The sequence below is a fragment of the Gordionus sp. m RMFG-2023 genome, chromosome 2 (genome assembly GCF_954871325.1).
Source record: "Gordionus sp. m RMFG-2023 chromosome 2, tfGorSpeb1-WG-v2, whole genome shotgun sequence".
In the NCBI taxonomy this organism is placed as follows: domain Eukaryota; kingdom Metazoa; phylum Nematomorpha; class Gordioida; order Chordodea; family Parachordodidae; genus Gordionus; species Gordionus sp. m RMFG-2023.
This window is the reverse complement of record NC_088776.1, coordinates 48,916,348-48,938,728: the sequence shown is the minus strand read 5'-3', so window position 1 is coordinate 48,938,728 and position 22,381 is coordinate 48,916,348. Positions and strand designations below refer to the sequence as shown.

The 22,381-nt window shown below is 27.2% G+C and overlaps 1 protein-coding gene across 2 annotated transcripts; it reads left to right on the top strand.

Annotated features, from left to right (window-relative positions):
• Positions 1-1,195: 1,195 nt before the first annotated feature.
• On the top strand, positions 1,196-19,758 carry LOC135923299 (uncharacterized). 2 transcript variants are annotated; one of them, XM_065457969.1, is made up of 17 exons: positions 1,196-1,304; positions 3,038-3,230; positions 4,281-4,408; positions 5,219-5,335; positions 5,761-5,940; positions 6,118-6,343; positions 7,937-8,407; positions 10,212-10,393; positions 10,573-10,681; positions 13,004-13,315; positions 13,530-13,645; positions 14,695-14,961; positions 15,175-15,271; positions 16,010-16,161; positions 16,224-16,621; positions 17,056-17,355; positions 19,610-19,758. In XM_065457969.1, the coding sequence occupies exons 1-17, from the start codon at positions 1,239-1,241 to the stop codon at positions 19,671-19,673; spliced, it is 3,378 nt and encodes a 1,125-aa protein (XP_065314041.1). In that variant the 5' UTR covers positions 1,196-1,238; the 3' UTR covers positions 19,674-19,758. The 2 variants fall into 2 exon arrangements, with proteins under 2 accessions (XP_065314041.1, XP_065314042.1); XM_065457970.1 differs by lacking the exons at positions 16,010-16,161; positions 17,056-17,355; positions 19,610-19,758 and having other exon boundaries at positions 16,224-16,467.
• Positions 19,759-22,381: the final 2,623 nt, after the last annotated feature.

The window sequence follows — 22,381 nt, the reverse complement described above, 5'->3', positions numbered from 1 at the left end:
TTAAAATAATCATGACCAATTTGTATTTGGAAAAAAACAGAATTATAGAAAGTTTTATAGGAGAATGTATATAATAAAATAATAATGAAAGAATAAAACTTATCTTATATCTTTAGTACATAAAATAGTTTGTCTTGTCTTATCTTGTACTTCACTGGGGAAACACACAATTAAGTGATAAAATATTTTGGTATCCGGTTGTTAGGTAAATTATAAAATAATAATTGATAATTACATGACATGTTATTATGATTGAAATTTTAAGATAAAATGGATAAATAAAAAATGATATGATTTTATAATTAATATTATAAATTATAATAACTATTTAGAATATTAATATTATTATTCATTTTTCGGGTTAGGTCGGGTCGGACAGCTCTTATAACCCGACCCGAGCCCTAACCCCAAAAAAACTTTTCCATGTCCGAACCCGAAGCTCGGGCCGGATCGGGTCGGGCCACGGACAGCCCGTGCAGTCCTCTACCTGCAGAGATACCATTTGCACGGCACCCGGATTTAAAAAAATATTATTCTTACTTTTTATAGCAAATAATGGCTATTTAAAATATACGGCTGCCCGGTCCGGTTATTTTTAGAAATTTTTGGGCCCGTCCCAGATATATTTTTAAAAAAATTAAAATACAAAGCTTATTCATGTTTGTAACAATTTATTATAAATACAAAGTTAGATTTAAGCCAACAAAATATAGGTTTACAATCATGATCTTTTTATAGATAGCACACGTGTATTTTTCTCTTGAGACATTTTTCTATAATTTGGTTTGCTTTTTTTATAAAATTGTGTAGAAAATTTATGCCCAATGCAAAATGAACCAATACAAATATTAATTATATTTGTATTGGTTCATTTACTATAAGCAACAGTTATTTTATAAGATAACAAACTACAAACAATAATTTTATAATTATGTAACATTATTTGAATTGAAATGATGGTACATTTAAAATATTAAAATTATTTAGATATTTCTACATTAGTTACTAAATAATATAATGTAACATATTTATATATAATTTTGATAACCAGCCTTATTAATAATAAGAAAGACGGGAAATACTGAATATTTATTTAAAATATTAGAAGTTTTAATTATTATATTTATAATATATTCAATTTTTTTAAAATATTTTAGGGAATCATAATGGGTTATTCCAACTTTATTCAGAAAAGAATCCCACTGCATTGCTACAATAATTTGTTCCATATAGTTTATATGAAATTCTTTGATAATCAACAACGAATGCTTTGTTTACACAAAATTGCGCAAGATTCCGAAAATGTAAAAAAATATTCCGCTAATCATCCAGATTACAATTAACTGCATACATTAATTTATATACGTTATATTATTATTAGTATATTATATCCCCGTAAGTGCAGGTATCTGAACCATAAGGAATATCGGTTTGGATAAAAATAACGGTTCAAGTCTTTAAAATAATATCGGTTTGGTTTGAACCTTTTAAAGCTGGTGCTAACTTTTTCGCATAAAAACTTTTCTTTAAAAGCACATATTCAAAAATATTTTTTGTGGTATTCCCTAAAAAATCATATTAAGCCCTTATACAATTAAAATATTTTCAAGATTCTCCTCTGTTAACTTACATCTATAAGAGGGAAAAGTAAATTATTTGGTTGAAAACATCTTCATATGTATCTGGCGTTAGAGACTAATACCACTGCGGGGGTGACGCTAACATCATCGAAATTGGGGAAAGGCAAGGAATTATGAAGATCTCGTTAAATAAAATTGTAGCGAGTAGTTTCTATTTGAATTTCCTTTCTTTGCTAATTCTGATTTGGTATTAGCGCATAAAAAATGGAATCGTAATTATGGGGGTGTAGAAATCTCTGATTCTCTGTCAAATAGAAATATACAAAAATATCTAAAAAGGACTACTGATACTTATTAATCAAAAATGATTGATAATAATCTTTAAATGATATCAAAAGGTTCAAGTCGATTCACAGACCTTTTTAAAGATTCAGCTCAGGTTCGGTTTAGATTCTATAAATAATACTGGTTGTTCGGTGTGGATCTCTCTATAAGTGTCTATCGAATTTGGGTAAAATACTCCAATTTAAATTTTTCAAAGGGATAAAAGGATATTTAAGGTGTTGATTTTTATACAGAAAAAAATGGCATGTGCTCGCAACTAGCAATAATCTCAATTCATAACTTAGGCATAGCTAGGATTTGGTTATTGGTTGGGGGGGGGGGCTGGAGAGAAAGCATTATTAGATGGGTATTTTGCTATCCATTTAGTGCAGGCCTTTGGCTATGTTAATTTTTTTAAAATAATTTTTAGTTTTTAATTTATATTTTTTATTTAAGCTGTATCCAAAAATAAAAATTTTAAATTCACAAACTTTCAAAACTTTAATGAAAATAAATAAACAAGCTATTTTAATTATAAAAATATAAACTTGTCCAAAACATAATTCTAGAAAATTTGATTAACTTTAATATAGATTTCAAAATTTTAAAATTTGCGAAAGTTTTTTGGATACAGTCTAAAATGCTTATTTTTTAATGAAAATTTTGAATTATCATTATTTTAAAAATGTTATAACTTTTACTTACTTTTCTTTCAAATTATTTTTTTATAGTAATATATTATGATTTAAGATGAAATTTTTTTTATTAGCTTTAAATGCTATTTACGAAAACAGACTATTTCAGAAGTAGAGGAACTCCCCTTTCCCCATCGTTATGCCCATAGTTCATAAATAGGAAAAATAAATTTTTGAACGGAGATTTTTGAAAAAACCTTGTAACATTATATTTTTATGCTTAAAATAGTAAGAAAAATATCACCCAAGAGGAATTCAGATAAATCACCTAATTTATATAAAGTATTCCTACTTTTGCTTTGATTTAGCTAGAAGGAGGTGGGGTGGAACATTTTAATAATTTCTTCGTCCTTCATTTCCATTTAATTACAATTGTTTATGGGGGGGGGGCTATGAATTTTAATTATCTTATATTAAATTATTTGCAACAAAAAATAGAGACATATAAGCACAATGCAGACGTCTTCCATTTTGCCAGACATCGATTTTGAGGTATGCGAAAAAATAAGTTTTTACATCAATGAAATGGGCTGCAAAAAATTATGGTACACGGCAATCCACTTTATTGACCGAACTCATCGAAGTTTTATCAAAGTTTTCCAGGCTAATTTAGACACTGACCCATCAAAAAGTTATTAATTAATACCTTAATTAATTATCTGTAATATTTATAGCTCTTGAGTAATTTATTCAGTAATTAAAATGTTTTTTTGTGCTCGAATTAGGCGAGTTACTCTGAAATTGTAAATTTAAAATACGAACAATTTTTGAGAGTTTGATTGAATATTACTATTAATTTTTTTTCTTTTAACAAACAACTGTTATCAAAATACCTCAAGATATGAGAATATTGATAGAAAGTATTCGATAGGAAAAAATCTTTGATTTGAAATCCTTTAATTTCTATAAAAATTAATCTTCAAATTTCGAAAAATTAAGGAACAAATTAAATTTCATTTGCTTAGAGTGGAGTTCCAGAACCAATATTGAATTTTAAAATCTAATTAAATTCTTAACAAAACATTAGCGTTGTTAAAAGTTAGTTGTGAAAAGTAACTATAAATTATAGTTACATTCTTAAAAAGGTAACTTTTTGATTTTTAATTTATATTAATTAACTAGTTACATTTCAAGCGTTATGTATATTTAATATAAATCATCATTTTTTAAATTATTATTATACAAAATTATTTTGTACAAATTTTGATCAAAGGGTTGTAAAATAAAAATAAAATTTAAATATAGATATAAAACTGAAAAAAATATATATACCAGAATATAATATTTATTGCACTGAAAAAATATTTACATAACAAGATGCAATTTTATTTTTCAAAAATAAATTGGGTTCAATAAATTTTTATTCGACAACAACCAAATATTTTTCAAAATTGTCTAAGAGGCATACTGGATTTCTAAATAAGAGCTTTCCTAGATTAAACAAACGTTTTACTTTAGAGCATGATGTGAATGAGACATTATATCTAATAAAAAGTAATTTTGAATTTAGATAATCATCGTATAGAGAAAATAGATGAGAGATATATAAATATTTGTAATATTTTTAAAATATAATTTGAAAAAAATTACTTTTGTCGTTACATTTCAAAAAAATGCAACTATATCATTTAACATTTAATTCCAGAAATTAGAACTTTAAAAATATTGTCTTTTGCAACAGATCAATTAATCGAAGTATTGAACTTGCCTTTGCTCAAATTATCCGACGAGAAGAAGGTTGGAGAAATTGCGTTAAATTCTTCCCATTTATTTATCTTCTACACGGACAAAAACTTAGAGATAGTAAAGGTAAATCTTAGGATTTTTTTAAAATAAACTTAAATCTTAATATTTTAAAGTAATGTTTGTAGGTATATAAAAAACAAAAAGCAAAAGGACACGTTTTTTTTTAAAAAAAAGGAAAAATCACACTGTCCTAGATGAAAAAAACTTATCAAAAGATTTAAGAATTACATAACTTTCGTGAGTTTTGAGGGGTAGGAAACATGTCCAGAATCTTTTATTAAATCTCCATTTAAAATATTAAAAGTGTTTGATGTGAATGATTTATTATATATTTTATATTATTTTTCTCGCAAAAATTGCACAAATTACAAAATTTTAATGATAAAATGATTAAATTTTTATAGTAGTTGGTACAACTTTTAAGAATCACAAAACATTCGCGAATTAGAAAAAAAATCATTTAGACTAATACTTTAATTTTACGTTAAAAAAATGGCTTGATTTTTTTTCCCGATAAATTCGCGTAATTTTTGAGATTTGATTTTTGTATATTTAGGACAGAACCTTAAATAAAAAAAGACGAAAAACAAAAATTAACAAAAAAACACAATATTTCGAGATCTTCAGCTGCCAGTGGGCGATTCTTATCTGTAGTTTCCATAGTAAATCGCTCACTGACGAGTCATGGGGATGACCTAGTCGAAAAATAACTCTAAAATTACAAAATATTATTTTCATAAGAATTAGTAGTAAGAAAAAGATTTGAAATTATTTAAGAATTAAAAAGAAAAAAAATACACCAAAAAGGTTTTTTTTATTTGCCAGTTTGTCTTCATAATTTTAAATATATTTTCGCAAAATTTTTTATCTCAGATATCTCCTCACTCTACCAAAGATGAAACTATTATCGTTGCGGATAATTCTTTGATCCTCAAGGGCGTAACTTGCTTTGGAATATCCAACGAATCGCTATTTTACGCAAATCAAAAGGTAAAGTTACAAAAAAAATTACAAGTGATTTTTTTTAAAAAGTTAACTAAAAAAGTTTTTTTTAAGACATTTAACCTAAAAATTATGTATTAAATAGATACTTTTTATTTAAAATAAAACAAAATCGGGTTACTTTCTAAAGTCAGGTTTTAATTTTCTATTCTACAATATTTAATGTTAGAAATTCTCGTTCTAAATATTAATTCCATTTTGCCCTTGGGGGGAAAAAAGTAATGTATCTATGTAATTCTCTCAACCATGACCTTCGCTATTGACTATTCTTACAGAATATCCTTAAATTCAATTTTATAAATGAAGCTTTTTAAAAAAACTACATAACATTCTTTTGCGTTTATGAACAAGAAGTTTTGATTTCAGATAACTAGTGATAACATCATAATTAATTTTTTGATATAAAACGTCAGAATCAGATTCTCTTCCATGATTTAAGCTATCATTGCGATATCATCAGCCAACAATCCCTTCAAAATGATGGCGCCCATCTGTTAAGTCACCATTTTAGTATAAAGCGTTTGACGGTACACCCGAATATGTGTATATTGGTATTCGTGGATTCAGCGGGAAATCATTTTTTTTATGATTTGGTATAAATTTTTAAGTTTTAAAAATTAAATTCTACTTAGCAGAAATATATGTATATTTTATTAATAATGCGAGAAATATTTTTGCAGTGGCTCTAACATAATTGCAGAAATCGAATTATTTTTATTATTTTTGCGATTGATTTAAATAAATTAATATTTTTTAAAATTTAATTAAAGGAAAAGGATCATTTATCTTCAATCGATGTTCAAATATCAAATGAAACGAACGAGTTGCACACTAAAGATTTAGAAAATATTGGTTATCTTGATCAAACTCATATAATATGGGATTTATCTTTGCACGAGTCGTTTTACCCTTTTCCCGTGTTCTTAGTGCTAAATAATCAGCCTCCTTCTAATTATGAATTATTGGTATACGTTTACATGTCCAAAACTATCCATGGTAATTATTACCGGGGGGGGGGGGGGTATTATATTTTTTACTAAATATTTTGATTTTGGTGATTGATAAAATATCACCTTAAAATATTAAATTTTAATATTAACTTGACAAGTGTTCGAATTAATGTATTTTACATTATTTAGCGACTTGTCTTATATAATACCTGCACTAGAGTCCTGCAGGGCTGAATTATCATTGGTCAAATCGGCAGTAGAACAATTATTAGTACATAGATTCGGCGCTTGGTCCGAATTAATTTTTTATTTCTTTCCTATTCTTCATTTTTTTGCTAGATTGAATATCATATATATTAAATTTATAAATTAGGTTTAAAAAAAATGAGTTGGGAATATTATTTACTTTCTTTTAATAATATTTTGTAATTAATAGAATTAAAAAAAAATAGATATTAACCATTATTTAAATTATCTAAGATAAAGTTTTTAAAATGCACAACATTAAAATAGAGAATAAAATAGATATTTTGAATTCGATGTTTCTTGCCTATTAACTTAAAAAATTTTTTATACAACGGACCCGAGTCGGGCCTAGTTTAAAAAATTTTTCCATTGGTTATCGGGTAGGCTTGGGGCAGGACATTCTGATTTAGCAGGTGTTTAACTTTTACCACAAATATTAAGAATACTATTTTTTTGGACATCTGATAGTTTTCTATATTTGTCAAAAGTAAATGTTAAAATTTGGAAGTTTATATTGTTCCTCAATTCTGCAAAACTTTTTCAACTATTACCTCGAATGTCAATTTCCTTGAAAATATTATTCCCCAAATAGCGAATGCAATATCGCTAAGACATTATAGCAAATTTAATTTTCCAATATTTATAGTATGCTGATTCCCCATCAAAGCTATCAGTTTGTTTAATTTTAGTAGGGTGTCATAGAGGTCTGTAATGGGCGGGGTGTTTTAAACCGAAAACCCGCCTATTATTTGAAAAAAAATTAACTCGCTCACTTGTCCGCCCTAAAATTTTAAATAAAAGCTTCTCCGCTTAGACCATTTATCTAAAAATTTTGTTTAACCCGCTCACAATTTTTTAGAATAATTTGATTAGTTGGTTTGGCTTTTATTTATTTTAATTTATTTTTACTTAAACTTATATAATATGCAATATTATGAAATAATAAAATAACCTAATATATAAGCCTGTTCTACTCATTTTGTCCGAAAATTATCTTTAATTCACCAACCCGAACACCTATTGTTTTTATTTTTTAACCCGTTCACACACCCACCCAATGAAAATATTTAACCTTCCGCACACCCCAGAAATATAAAAATTATTATTTTATGCCGATCAAATAAATTTCGTTTCATAAATAGTAAGTGAGAGATGCTTTTGCTAAAGTTTTCACTAATAGTTTATTCGCTATAATGTTCCCGATAATACATTGCCCTAGAATTTTCTTTTCATGGTAATATAAGTTTTGCGCGGAAATGACATGTGAACACCGTAAAGCCGTCTATCATTCAGTAAGAATTTTTTTTCTGTTTTTAATAATTAATAATCAAAAATTTTGTTTTTAATTTCACATTCATTTATTTTCGTTTCTACCTTTTATTTCTCTATCAAGGTCCCCTCTTGAATATGATCAACCGTATACTATTGAATAACTTTCTAACTTTCAAGCATCTTAGCAAACATCCCCAATCAAACATATCAGAAAATCCCTTTACCGTTATCACAGCTTTCCTTAGTCTCGGAACCTTATCTTTTTGGTCGCTTTACAGTCAAGAAATAAAATCGGAAAAGACTCTAGAAGATAACTTAAATATGATCGATTCCTTACCCGTACCCGAGTTAAATATCGAGGAGATTCTTTTGTCTTCTGAAAATATTAATATTCCTAAAAATAATAATGTCAAGATAGACAGTTTGAACCAAAATGACAATAATAACATTATTAAGCGTTTTCTAAACGCTCTGGATATAGGGCACTTGCAATTGGCATGGAAAAGGTTGCATCTTCTTCGAGAAAATCATATCAAAATCTACGCCGAAATTTTTTTGATCAAGGCACTCCGTTTGATGCGTATCGATTGGGGTTCGCTTTTTTAAAGACAATTTATAATTTTATTTTAAAAAATATATTTTTCACTGATTTAATTTTTTTTACTAAAAATTTATAATAAATTTAGTTTATTTGTTTCTATTTGACTAAGATTCAGATTCTATTTTTGATCCTAATTTAGTTAGGTTCAAATTGATATTATTAATTGAAAATTGTTTTGCTTTAAAATTGATCGAGTTAGAACCTCATAATAGTTAAGCTACTCTTTTGTTAACTAAATTTACACTCGTATTATAATTATTTGAAGCAATTTGTGGACAAAATTTATGAATACTTTTTTTTAAAAAAAAAATCCTACGCAATTGTTTTAAGCAATTTGTAAACTATGTAAAAAAAATTTTTTACCATAAATTAATACAAGACAACTACTAAGTATGGTAATTACTATAATTTTAGCCGTTTAAACCAATTTTTAGCCGGATAAAAAATCGGCAAATACAAGATATTAGAAAATTTTCACTTCCTCTGGGTTTTTTTAAAAGAGAGCAGCTCAAATTTGAAAGAAACTAATATAAATTAAAACGCCTTAATGTTAACTTATTTTCTTCGGAAGGCGCCAGAAGATTGAACCCAATTAGCCAACATTTCTATTACCCAAGTTCTAAGCATACTATTTTTTGTTTGAACAAATCTTTTGCAATCGGAAACTTTAAATTAATAGCGTTTTGTAAAGGTTTACACTATAGAGGTCTGAAGTGGGCGGGTTTTCGCCAAAGCCCGACCACTCCTTGTTTTAAAATTTTTACACACCTTCCCATTGGTTTAAAAAAATTTTAACCGTCTACCCGCCCATTATTTTATGATTTTTTTAAACTCACGCTCGTCTTTTTCTTTCATTTTTTTTAAACATCTAAAAAGAATGATTCAGGATATATCTGCAAAAATATTTTATAATTTGAGAAAATACTAAAATTACGAATGTAAATTAAGAATTTATTTGATTAGAGAAAATAATCGAGAAAAATATAAAATTAGTTTATTTTGATATTATTTATAATTACAATGTAAAATAACAATGAATCCACATTATCTGGATTCTAAAATGTGCTTCTTGGCTCTATAAATCATCCAGTTATGTTAAATCCTTGTTCAAAAGAACCTCTAAAAGCTGGAGTTGCTAATATTTTTTTTAGCAAATCTTCTTGTCGTTTCCATCAAAGTAGAATATTCGTTTGAAGTTTTGCAATCCTTCAAAATCACAATAGTTATATTATAGTTATTTTGTCTATTATTAAGAGTTCTAATTTCTAAGAAATTTTTATTTATTGAATTATAAACGATTTCAATTTAAAAGGTTTGTAATATACATATATTTATATTATATCTCGAATATATAAAAGACAAGAACATACAGAAAAAAACAAACATTGTATTATGCATAAAATTATATTGCTAAATAAATAAGTAATATGAAATTTAATTTCCAGTAAATTTTTATTTATTGAATAATAATATATACCTTACTGAAAAAGATTTATAATATATATTTATATCTCGGATAAACAATGACAAAAACATTATTAATAATATATAAAACAACATTGTATAATTAGATGTATATTAAAAGTATATTACCGAATAAATAAAATAAGGAAGATTTTAATTTCTATAGACGGGCACCCTTTAATTATCTAAAAAATAACAGGTCCATCCGCAAATTTAAAAAATATTTTTAACCCGCCCGCCCACTGTTTAAAATTTTTTAATGAACGGGTTAAAACCCCTCTCATTACAGACCTCTACCTTACTATTTCAATATATTATTTATTTTATTTAGCCAAACACGCGTGCAAACATTTTGGGCAATTATTAACCCACCAAGCTCTTTCAATGATTGCGATGTCAGAGGACAGAGAAACTGCGTCTCGATTCATCAAATGTCTTTTCCAAGATTCGGGGAAAGATCTGGATCTCTTCTCTCTGTGTCAAGAAATATCGAACAACAATTCGATTGTTCAAGTTGATTATATTTTTGCCATACGGAGTTATGTCTCGTGAATCGTGATTAATGTTCGTTAGTCCCTACTTTTTAAAAAGAAAACTTTTTAAAAATTATCGTCTGTGATTTGTTAGCGGAATCGGTTGGTAACTAACTGTTAAAATCATAATTGATCGCAATTTTAAAAAAATACAATTAGTTTTCTAATCCGGTCAAAGATATTTTGAATCTTCCAAATGAGACTGATCATCCCAACGATACTGATCCAGAATTGCGCCATATGCTGAATGAGATGGAGAAAAATAAAGGTTTTTTTTATATTCATTGAAAAACGAGATTATTAAAAATAAATGTTCACGTCACACATATTACTCAAACATTATAATTTACAAGAAATACTGTCGAAAAGATAGAAACTTAGGGCACTCTTAACCTAAGGTAGGGGGGGGGGTATGACGTACACTGGAACTTAAAGAATAGTTTGATTTTACGTGAATGGGAGTCATTCCTTATATTCTTACTTGTATTCTTACTTATATTTTGTATATGTCAATTATAATTGCGAGGTGACAATGCAGATGTATGATCAGATCGGCGAAAAATTTGTGGACTGGCACAACCCACTTTGAGATGATTCTTACAATAAGTAGACAGAATTTTAAACGAGTGATGTTTTAGTAGGTTAAGACATAATGTTTTAGTCTTAGGATTTAGTTATATTACAGGTTATTACATATCAAATTGATCAGGATCTGATCGACCTTATGGGATCTGTAAGAGATTTTGTATACAAACTAAAAACCTGCAATCGATTTTTTTTTGGTCGCGACTGCTGCCGTGTGGCAATTTTTATTTCATTTAAGCCCTGTCTATGAAACCTTTTCTTCCAGCAGTTCGAATTTTTTAAAAGCATCCAAGGAAGAGATATCAATTTTTTTATTATCTCTCTTGATGTTAGGCAAAAGAAAGAATAGAGAGGATATATAACAATATTTTGGGCCACGAGCCGGGCTTGTATTTTGATGATTTTTCTACTGTAGGACTTATTCAAACTTAGGTACACTTGACTAAAACTTGATCCAAATTTTTGCATCCTGGCTCTTATATTTTAAGGATTTTTAGGGTCGAAGTATGAAAAACTACTTTTTTATTCTTATCGATTGCCATCCACTAATTAAATTGATTCTAATATCAAAATAGTGGCGGTCTAATTAGCCTTATTTTGAAGAAAATCCTTGTAAAAAATAATGGATTTCTCCCAATTTCGCAAAACTTTAAGCAAATATCACTAAAGCTAATCTAATTTTTTATTTAAAAAAATATTTTCGTTGGAATGGAAAGTTATCTCTATTATGGGAAGAATGAAAAAAAAAGAAATATTTTTTTATTCAATAGATACCATTATAATTAATTTTTAAAAATAAAAAAAAATCTGAGATGGAATAGCTTGAAAATATTTTTGAGTAATATGGTATATGCATGTAATTTACCGATTTTTAAATATTTTCCTGTCAATAAAAATCAAAATATATAAATATATGCTAAGATTCTTTACTACAATAAGAATCTATAATAACATTAATAGATTAATTATATATTCATCAATTTTATGAATGCGAAAAATTGGCATTCCATTTTTTTAAAAATACAGTCTTAATAAAATTGCCTAAAATTTTATAAAATTAAGAGAAACTCATCATTTTCTAGAAAGATAAACTTTGAATGGGGTTAAAAGAACCCTTACATTAAAAAATATAAAAGACAAAAATATTTTTTTAAAATGGAATATATACAAACGTTATTTTGTTATTAATCATTATTTATAATACGATATTTTTTGGTAAATATATAAATGAAGACAATCTATAAATGTGAAAATAGATTATTTTTCTTACTTTGATTCTCGATATCCAAAAATATAATAGCTAGGAAGCTTAAATTTAAACCATGCTTTAGTGTTAAGGCTCAAATCCTAAGAGGTCATTTGAAAATCATTATTTTTGATCGATTTGATATGGTACTACTAAAATTAAACGAAAAACGGGTAAAAATTCTATTTAGCAAGCATTTATTTTCGTTTGTAAACCATCTAACCACAAGATATATATGCCATGATTTTATTCTGGATAAGTTGAGCATAATAAATGATAGATACATTTCATAACTACTACTTCTGATTAAATATACCGTAATACACGTAATGTTAACTTTGTTGGACAACCTCAAGTGTAAAATACTCTATTTTCATAAGTCACTTATCTTGCTTCGATCCGCCGTAGGTTATCGCCCCCTAAACCACAATCATTATTTATGGTCTACTTTATGCCCCAATTATCATCTCTCTACCTAAATATTTCTTCTCAATTAAATCGAAAACTACTGCCCTACCTCTTTAAATACACTTTTCTCTCTTTCATCATATATTATAACATATCAATAACATTTATTCAAACTATTTAAACCAATTTAGAAGCATAATCTAATATAAAACGAAATAATTACATTTTAAAACATTTGCGAACACATGCGATTAGCGTGGCACACTCTTAAATTAACTTAGTGATAAGGCCTCTTAGACCGGATCTTAAGTCCTTATAAGTTTCCTTTATCATTTCCTATATCTCACCAAGGTGTCCCTAGCCTGAGAGAATCACGAATCAAAGACTTGGGTCAAAAGTTGGTATCGCTCGAAATACGTGATCGCCGCGAGGCCATTACCAAGATCAAAAGCTACTTGGAATTTTCCAAAGTTATCGCGCTAAAAACGTTCAATTCTATCGACCATAATTCGTCTGGAGATAGCTTTGTTTCAACCGAAATCGATCGGGAGAGGGCCATGAATGAGGAAATCAATGATTTAATCACCTATCATTACATGCGAAAGGTGTTCGAAATCATCGACGAAAACGGGATAGATATCGAAAAGGATATGGAAGCGTTCGGTACATATTATTTTTTATCATTCTTTCAAAGTTGCTCAAAAATTAGTTAAATTTAATTATGAAAGTGACCTCATCTTGTTAAATAATTTTTTTTAAATTAATTGATCGAACCGTTAAATTTTAGCATGTTTTAAACCTGAGGCCCCAAATTTTTAGTATACTTAATTTTTCAATACTAATTTAAATTGATTAATCTTTATTTACGGCCACAAAGATTTGAATATGAACCACCTCCCTCATTTCTACTTCAAAATTGCCGATTATTTCAACCAGAAAGGCTCTCATCTATTGGCAGGTGATTATTACCTCAAGGCCAATCTTTTGGAACAAGTTACTAATATTTAATTATTTACATATGTTATTATAGAGATTTATCAATAGAAACTGACTTTATGAGAACGAAAATATATACATGTGCCGTTTGAATTAGAAGGACTATCTTTATTTTCATCCGTTCCAAACCAAAAAAAAACATTTATAAAAAAAATTATTTATTTTTATATTAGACTTAATTTATAGTTAATTCAATTGTAAAAAGTGTTTACATATCCGAGTTTCCCATCGAAACTAACAATCCGTATAAATCTCGAATTTTATATTAGACTTAATTTATAGTTAATTCAATTGTAAAAAGTGCTGTTTACACTATTTTGTACTCTTAATCCGAGTTTCCCATCGAAAATAACAGTCCGTATAAATCTCGTTTTAGACAATAAATTTATCTAATATCACGATTAGTATTATATAATGACACGTTACAAAAGTAACAGCGTTACTTAATGTTTTAAAAGTAACGATTTGAACGCTTAATTTTTACGTTACTGGTTACTTTATATTTTATTACTTTTATTTTAATATTGTTTAGGTTTTTTAAAAAACCTTAAACAATTTCCAAACATAAACACCTTTTTTTATATAAAATATAATATACTCCTGCCATCCTCAGCATCAATTGAACTGGTGTTTAAATATGGTGCTGATATTGTTTATCAGATAGAAACTTAAAAAAAAACAATCATTATTAAAAATTAATAAAATTGTTTAAAAATAAAATAAGAGAATTCATAATATTATTATAATAAATATATGCGCCTTTTTCTTTGAATTTTTTTGATTTAATATAATAAATACCTATATCGATTTATAAAATACAAGGAAAACAATTTATGCTATCTTTTTTCAAAGTAAATGGTTTAGAGACTTTTAAATATAAATAAGATTTTTACAGAGTATCACGAGATGTATAACGCGAAATATAATGACTTTACTGTTTTTGAGTAACATAGATAGCTTTACGACTAATAGATCGCTCATCGGTTAAGCATTATTTTTTTTTTTATTCTCACCATAATATAAAAATAATTGTATTATTTATAAAGGCTCTTAAAAATTATTTAACCTGCGCGAAATCAATTACCGAAGATTGTCGAATATCATCTCCCAAGGATACCTCAGATTACGATAAAGCCATTACTGGCCTCCTCACAACCATAACCAGGCTTTACACACCCGATGACGCTTATTCGAATCGAGATATTGAAAATAAAACTGAATCATTTCCTTTCGATCATTTTACGGAGACTAAAAGGGAACACGCCCTTAACGAAGTTGTAACCTTTCTACTGAGACCGAATAATTATGAAAAGGTAAATATAAAGAGACATGTAAATTGCCTTTATTCCCCATTTGGTAAGTTTTATGGTTCAGACGTAAATATTAAAGAATAAAAAGATGTGTTCTTTTTTAAAGCTAAAATATAAGGATATTTGAAATGATTGATTTTTATGTGACGTTAATATTTAGAACAAAATGTCAGATAATAAATATTAAATTTGATCCATTTTACTATACTTATTTAGGATTTGAAGACACTTTTGAATCTATATATATACTGCGGAAAAATATCTGAATCTAACAAGATAGCCTTAATCATATGTGACATGGAAAAGGAAAATGGTGAATTAGATATATTATATATAAAGCCAGGATTTATTTTGAAAAAAAATATAATCGGCCGGGAAATAAAATTATAATTGGCTGGGCCGTTCATATATATAAATTTTTCGGCGGAGCAGGACAATTTATATATAAAAAAATGAGACAGTGCCTTGCAAATCTCTGATTTCGTAAAATTTTAATAGGCCAGCCTGGACCATAAAATTATATATATTTTTTTTGGTTTTCAAGCTAATAATTTGATTAATACTGTTTCAAAACAAATTAGAATATGCTTATTTATTCAGCTGTCTAACCAAAATGGGCCGGGCTGGTAAATTTTTTAAAAAGTTATAATGGGCCGGGCATAGCAACTTATGCACAAATTCTTAACGGGTGGGTTCTCCACATTTCTGATATCTAGGATAGTTTGAATTATTATCAGAAGTCCATTGGCAAGTTGTTACACGGGATTAAAAAATTAAACCATATGGATAAAAAAACTTTGTAAATGGCTTGCGCTCAAAATATTTTATAGGAGGGGAACTGGCTTGAGAGATTAGACGAAAGATGTGAGTGATTATGTAGTACCAATATTTTAAAACCGTTTTTATATTAAATTTTTTATCTCATTATTAAGTTTTGATATGTTTAAACTATTAATCGTTAGGAAATGCTTGGATCGGTGATGATAAATTGTAAAATTTGTTATTTTTTTAATTATTTTGGCTAAAGTATGTTTGGTAACTTTTTTAAAAGGATTGTTTGAAGATGCTCACAGAATACTTTATCAAACATACAAGAGCTTGATTTTAAATATGAACAAAAATGAGGCTCAACAAAATAAGGTCATCATATCGGACCATTTGGATTTACAATTAATGCTTTTGCACAGTTACAAGATTGCTAAGGTAATATATATTTTATTTAATTTTAAAACCAATTAACGAAAAACGATTATTCGCATTTACAGATCCAAATGAAATCCAAGATGAACGATCTTTCGGCCAAACTATTGATGAGGTTGATCTTCGAATTTCCTTCGCAATTTTTCTTCTCCAGCCCTTCCATTAAAAGCGAAGGGGTGAAAAATTTAAATCAGCATGCACTTTTTAATCTCAATGATACACTGAGTGATATAAACCAAATCAGCGATAATTTCGAAAACATCTTATCCGTCGCCAGGATAAAAATATACCATTCCGTTCTGATATCAGCGGCTCTGCAGTGCTGGAAAGCGGGGCTCGAGGCGGCAGCTTATAAAATCGCCGTTTTGATATTCGAAAAAGTAAACGAGCACAAGAAGAATCAAGGCAGGCCCGAATTTATAATGTCTCAGCCTAACAAAATCAAGTTGCAAAATATTATAAGGTTTAAGTTTTTAAATATATTCCGGGTATAATTAAAAGCAAGATAAATTGTTTTGTATAGTTTTTTTTAAGAAAAAAGGAAGGGTTGGGCTGTGTCCTAAACCTGGTTTAAAAATTCACAAAAATAAAATCAGAAGTTTTTAAATTTTAATCAAATCGAAATTTTAAAATTTTTTAAAATTATGTTTAAAGACAATCTTTTTATTTTTATATTAAAATTAGCTTATTTCTTTTTTTTTCGTTAAAGTTTCAAAAGTTTAGGAAATATACTTTTAATATTTAGGACACAGTCTTAAACGAAATAAAGAATTATTTAGCATTATCAACATTTATATCAAACTTTCATGAATAATTTTTTCAAATTAAATTTTTAGCGCTCTGATTTTTTTTAGAATAATTGTAAAAAAAATAAATAATTCTTTCTCTAACTCTAAGAAAATATAAAGAAGTATCTCGTCACCATTCGCCGGAAAAATCCGATAGTCTAAATTTATACCAGCTCGTGCCTTGTAAATTTTGCGGAACGGATTTCGAGAATTACAAAATCGTGTGCTCAAAATGCGGTGAAATCAATTGCCATCCTTATTGCATTTTGACGGGACTGAGACTCAATAAAACGGTCTTATCCGAGATCGAAAATACCGAGGGGGGGAGTCGTGATGATAAGATGGTATCTGAAATGATTGGTTGTTGCCCATCGTGCAATTTTCCTTACCTAAAAAGCGCGGCAAAAGAGTTTAGTTAATTAATATGTTAAATAGAATACAAAATTAAATTTGCATTATGAGGTGATACAACTGTAGGCCCTTGAGCTTGGCTATAAGGAGGGTATTGTAATAGATTTTAATAGTTATGCCACCAGATGGTTAGCCATTTTACCCTTAGCCATTTTACCCATTATAAAGTATAGATTTAAGACGATATTTCTTGGTGGGGGACAGTGGCGTAGCCAGAATTGATCCAGGGGGGTTAAAATTTTTTGTGGGCTTCACCCCCAAACCGCATTTTAAAAATTTGCCAATTTTGTGCTTTATTGGTGTCTAACCACTATAGTAGTCAGCATAAATAAAATAAATATTAGTAACAAAATTTTGGCCATTTATGATTAATATGCGACTGAAAGCATTATTCTGAAAATGTTATCAATGTTTAGCCAATTGTAAATTAATTCAATCCATTCGGTGTAGAAAGAAGAATAAAATCGCCCCCAAACCTCCCATTTTTTATGATTACTCAATATATCTTATTCTATGTTAAAAATAAATATTTTAATTAAATTTTTGCATATAACAAATTTTGCAGAGAATTTCATTATAGATTTTATTTATTATTTATTTAATAAAATAAATTTCAAAATGTATAAATTTTATACAGATTATATTAAAAATTTATTCTAAATAACTATATTTAAAAAAAATAGAATTACAATAAAATATGAGTAATTCTTGTGCGGTATTTAAAAAAATCTAATTTAACAATTATAATATAATTAATACAAATGAGTATATTAGGACGGGTTGGGTTGGGCCTTGGAAATTTTTTTAAATTTTTTATGTGAAATAAAAATATTTGATTTTATTTATAAAAACAAGACGCCATATAACATATATCTTTTATTTTGAGTAATTATAAAAATGAATTTCTATATTTAAATAAATTCGGGCTAGGCCGACAAAACTTTTTAAAAAAAATTTCGGGTTCGGGCCGATAAAACTTTTTTAAAATAATTTCTGGCAGGACCGGGTTTGAAAAATTAGACGCGACGATATTTTTTAAAAATAGTATAATATATAAATATTATAACTAAGAATTCATTATAATTACTTTTTGAATATAAAAATTTTATGACTAAGATCATATTATAATAATATAGCTATTTTATAATTTGAATTTATAAAGAGATCTACATTTATTTGAGATTTCACTAATTCATCAAGAATCAAATTTTTATCTAGAATAATCTCCTTATAAATATTTAATATTGTGAATCCATTTAAACGGCTTTCACCGGTGCTATTTCTTAAATAGGGTTTTAACCTTTTCAAAGTTGAAAAAGACCTTTCATTAGTGCCGGTGCTAATCGGTAAGGTAGCTAAGATAAAAAGCAATGTTTTGATATTAGGCAGGGAATCTAAAGTGCAATTATACATGGAAAGGGCCTGCAAAGCATATTTTGGTCTCTTCTGTCACCAAAATTCGACATCACAAAGTAATTTATCATATGATCCTGATAATTCATCAGAATAAAACTGAGATTTTCTTAATATCCTCTCGCGTTTCAAGTGTATTTAGACTCAAACGGCAAAAGAAAATAAAAGCTGTTTAAAATAAAATTGTGACTAATAAATCTTTCTTTTATTGAAATAAAAATGTATCAATAAGGGGAGTAAAAATATTTATTTTATAAAAATCCTCAATTGTAGGCATCAATATTTAAGCGATTGGACTATCTAGAAACTACTCTAGGTTTAAAATTTTTAATCCCAAACATATTAGCGATTACCTTTACTTTCTCATTATATTTACCAAATTAAATGATTTTTCTTTTATTTAAAAATTATAAAAAATTAATTTAAATTTATAAACTATGCGAGAAAAAATTTACAATATATTTTTATTGTTATTTAATATTTTACCTATAATTTTTGATATATATTTTTAAACCATGTTATCATTTAAAATTAAAAATTCTCATTTGTTTTTTTAAATATATTTCATTTTAATATCGTATATAATTTTATTTATAAATTGAAAACCATTTTTAAATAAAATTATTTGCAATAAGAAAAATATTAAAAAAATAAATTTTTTTCGGAGGTTATAGTGGGGTTTCAACCCTACCCCCCCCCCCCCTCCTTCTCTACGGCACTGGTGGGGGAGGACTTCTTTAATTAATTTAACTAATATAGTTTAATTCAAGACGACTAAAAAACGGTTTCTTTTGTATTATTTAGTTTTTTTTATATTCTCAATTTTAAAATAAATTTAGATATATAAAGGCAAGCATAGAACAATGTCCGATGTGTGAATCATGTGAAATATCAAAATTTTGAATTTCTTTCGCTATACAATTTTTATTATAACATTTTTTTTAATAAAAGAAAAAATATGCCTTTTTTATTCAGGGATTATATTTATACGTATATTATATGTTATAAGTATTTTATATGTTATATGTATATAATGTGTAATATGTATATCATATTTTTAAAATATTCGCAAATAAAATAATTAGGCGGCAATATATGCTCATTTAGGTGTTGTAATACAAATACTAAATGTGAATTATATTTCGAAAATCAAACTTCAAAGTTTTTTTAAATAAATTTTTTCTAACTAAATTCCTGACCGTCTAATATAATTTAAAAAAATATATATTATATTATTGCTTAAAATTAATGATATATGTCGAAGTCAAGTTTTAAATCTTTCAATTAAAAATTATTATCTTCAATAAATTTGTTGTTATTAAATTGTTTGATTCCCAAAAAGCAAACCAAATTTCCTATTTAATAAAACATTTCAGAATTGAAAAATTTTAGGGATAAAAAAGTTAGGAAGAGTAAACTATATTTGTTAAATTTTTATTGAGAGAAAATATTTTGCTTTATACAAAAATTTATATGCCTATATACCGATTTTTAAAAATAAATCAAGATCATTTTTTATATTAAATCAGAACATCGAACTTTAATTCGGCGTTTTTAGATTTTATTAGATTCCAAGGGTTTTTGTTATCAGTTCCAACAGTTAGTAAAAAATGAAAAAAAATTAAACCTTAAGTAGATACAATTCCTCTAAAATGAATCACAACAGTTTGTAGAACCGTTTCGGGTTTTTATAAAATTTAGGTATCTGCTCCTAGAAATTTTAAGAAGCGGGCGTTCCTAGTATATTTGTAGTGTTGTTAAAACGCCGCGAGTCGCGACCCCGACCCAAAGCTCGGGTCGTTTTATTCGACTCCGACTCAATGTTTGGGTCGTTTTTTTCGACTTCGACCCAAAATATGGGTCGTTTTTTTCGACTCCGACCCAAGTCCAAGCCGAAAAAACGACCTCGACCCAAAATATGGGTCGTTTTTTACGACTCCGACTAAAAATTTGGGTCGTTTTTTTCGACTTCGACCCAAAATATGGGTCGTTTTTTACGACTCCGACTAAAAATTTGGGTCGTTTTTTCGACTTCGACCCAAAATATGGGTCGTTTTTTACGACTCAAACTTGAAGTTTGGGTCATATTTTTCGACTCAAACTTGAAGTTTGGGTCGTATTTTTCGACTCAAACTTGAAGTTTGGGTCGTATTTTCGACTCCAACTCAAAGTTTGGGTCGTTTTTCTGACTCAGACTCAAACATCGGGTCGTTTTATTCAATCCGACCCAAAATATGGATCTTTTTTTTTAAAGTCGACTTAAAGTTAGGGTTGCTTTTTTTCACCCTTAACCCAATATCTAGATCATTTTTTTTGACCAAAAGTCAAATAACATTTAGTATATATTAATATTATAGGCGGGAAAGTTACTTAAAGCTTCTTTAAATTATAATACTCTGGATTAACTATTCATCATAGTTATTTTTTAAAATTTTTAAGTGAAAATGCACCATAGAAAAGAGCCATTTGTTATGATGGTTATTTTTGAACTTTTTTAAATGAAATAGATAAAAATATATATTGTAGACATGTTAAATCAAAATTTCAGTGAAGATGTACCATAGATAAGTGACAATTGTCATAATCGCCATTTTTGAGCCTTTTTGAGTTTTTTTAAAGGAAATAGCTAAAAATATATATTCTAAACATGTTAAATTAAAAATTCAGTGAGGATGTATCATAGATAGGTGACAATTGTCATAATCGTTATTTTTGAACTTTTTTCAATTTTTTTAAAGGAAATAGCTAAAAATATATATTGTAGACATGTTAAATTAAAAATTCAGTGAGGATGAATCATAGGTAGGTGACAATTGTCATAATCGTTATTTTTGAACTTTTTTCAATTTTTTTAAAGGAAATAGCTAAAAATATATATTCTAAACATGTTAAATTAAAAATTCAGTGAGGATGTATCATAGATAGGTGACAATTGTCATAATCGCTATTTTTGAACTTTTTCAAATTTTTTTAAAGGAAATAGCTATATATATTCTAAACATGTTAAATTAAAAATTCAGTGAGGATGTATCATAGGTAGGTGACAATTGTCATAATCGTTATTTTTGAACTTTTTTCAATTTTTTTAAAGGAAATAGCTAAAAATATATATTCTAAACATGTTAAATTAAAAATTCAGTGAGGATGTATCATAGATAGGTGACAATTGTCATAATCGCTATTTTTGAACTTTTTCAAATTTTTTTAAAGGAAATAGCTAAAAATATATATTCTAAACATGTTGAATTAAAAATTTAAGAGGATGTATCATAGATAGGTGACAATTTTCATAATCGCTATTTTTATCATTTTTTAAAGAAAATAGCTAAAAATATATATTCTAAACATGTTAAATTAAAATATCAGTGAGGATGTATCATAGATAAGGGACAAAAAATGTTATTATATATACGAGTAGTAAGGTACATAATAATTTTTAAGTGATAAAATGAGATGCTAATATATTTCTTGTAATTTTAATTTATAAAAAAATTCTTAAATATGTTATTGTCATAGACTGGGTCAGAAAATCAACTATCACATAAACTCATCTATGTTTTATTCATATTATATTAAGTTTGAGGATATTAAAATATTTCCTCTTTGAAGTT

Excerpts from the sequence above, each read along its gene's own strand:
- LOC135923299 (XM_065457969.1), top strand. The coding sequence starts at position 1,239 with ATGAAATTCTTTGATAATCAACAACGAATGCTTTGTTTACACAAAATT. Across the intron at positions 10,394-10,572 it reads ACAACAATTCGATTGTTCAA|TTTTCTAATCCGGTCAAAGA; the intron begins GTTGATTATATT and ends AAATACAATTAG. Across the intron at positions 10,682-13,003 it reads TGAGATGGAGAAAAATAAAG|GTGTCCCTAGCCTGAGAGAA; the intron begins GTTTTTTTTATA and ends TATCTCACCAAG.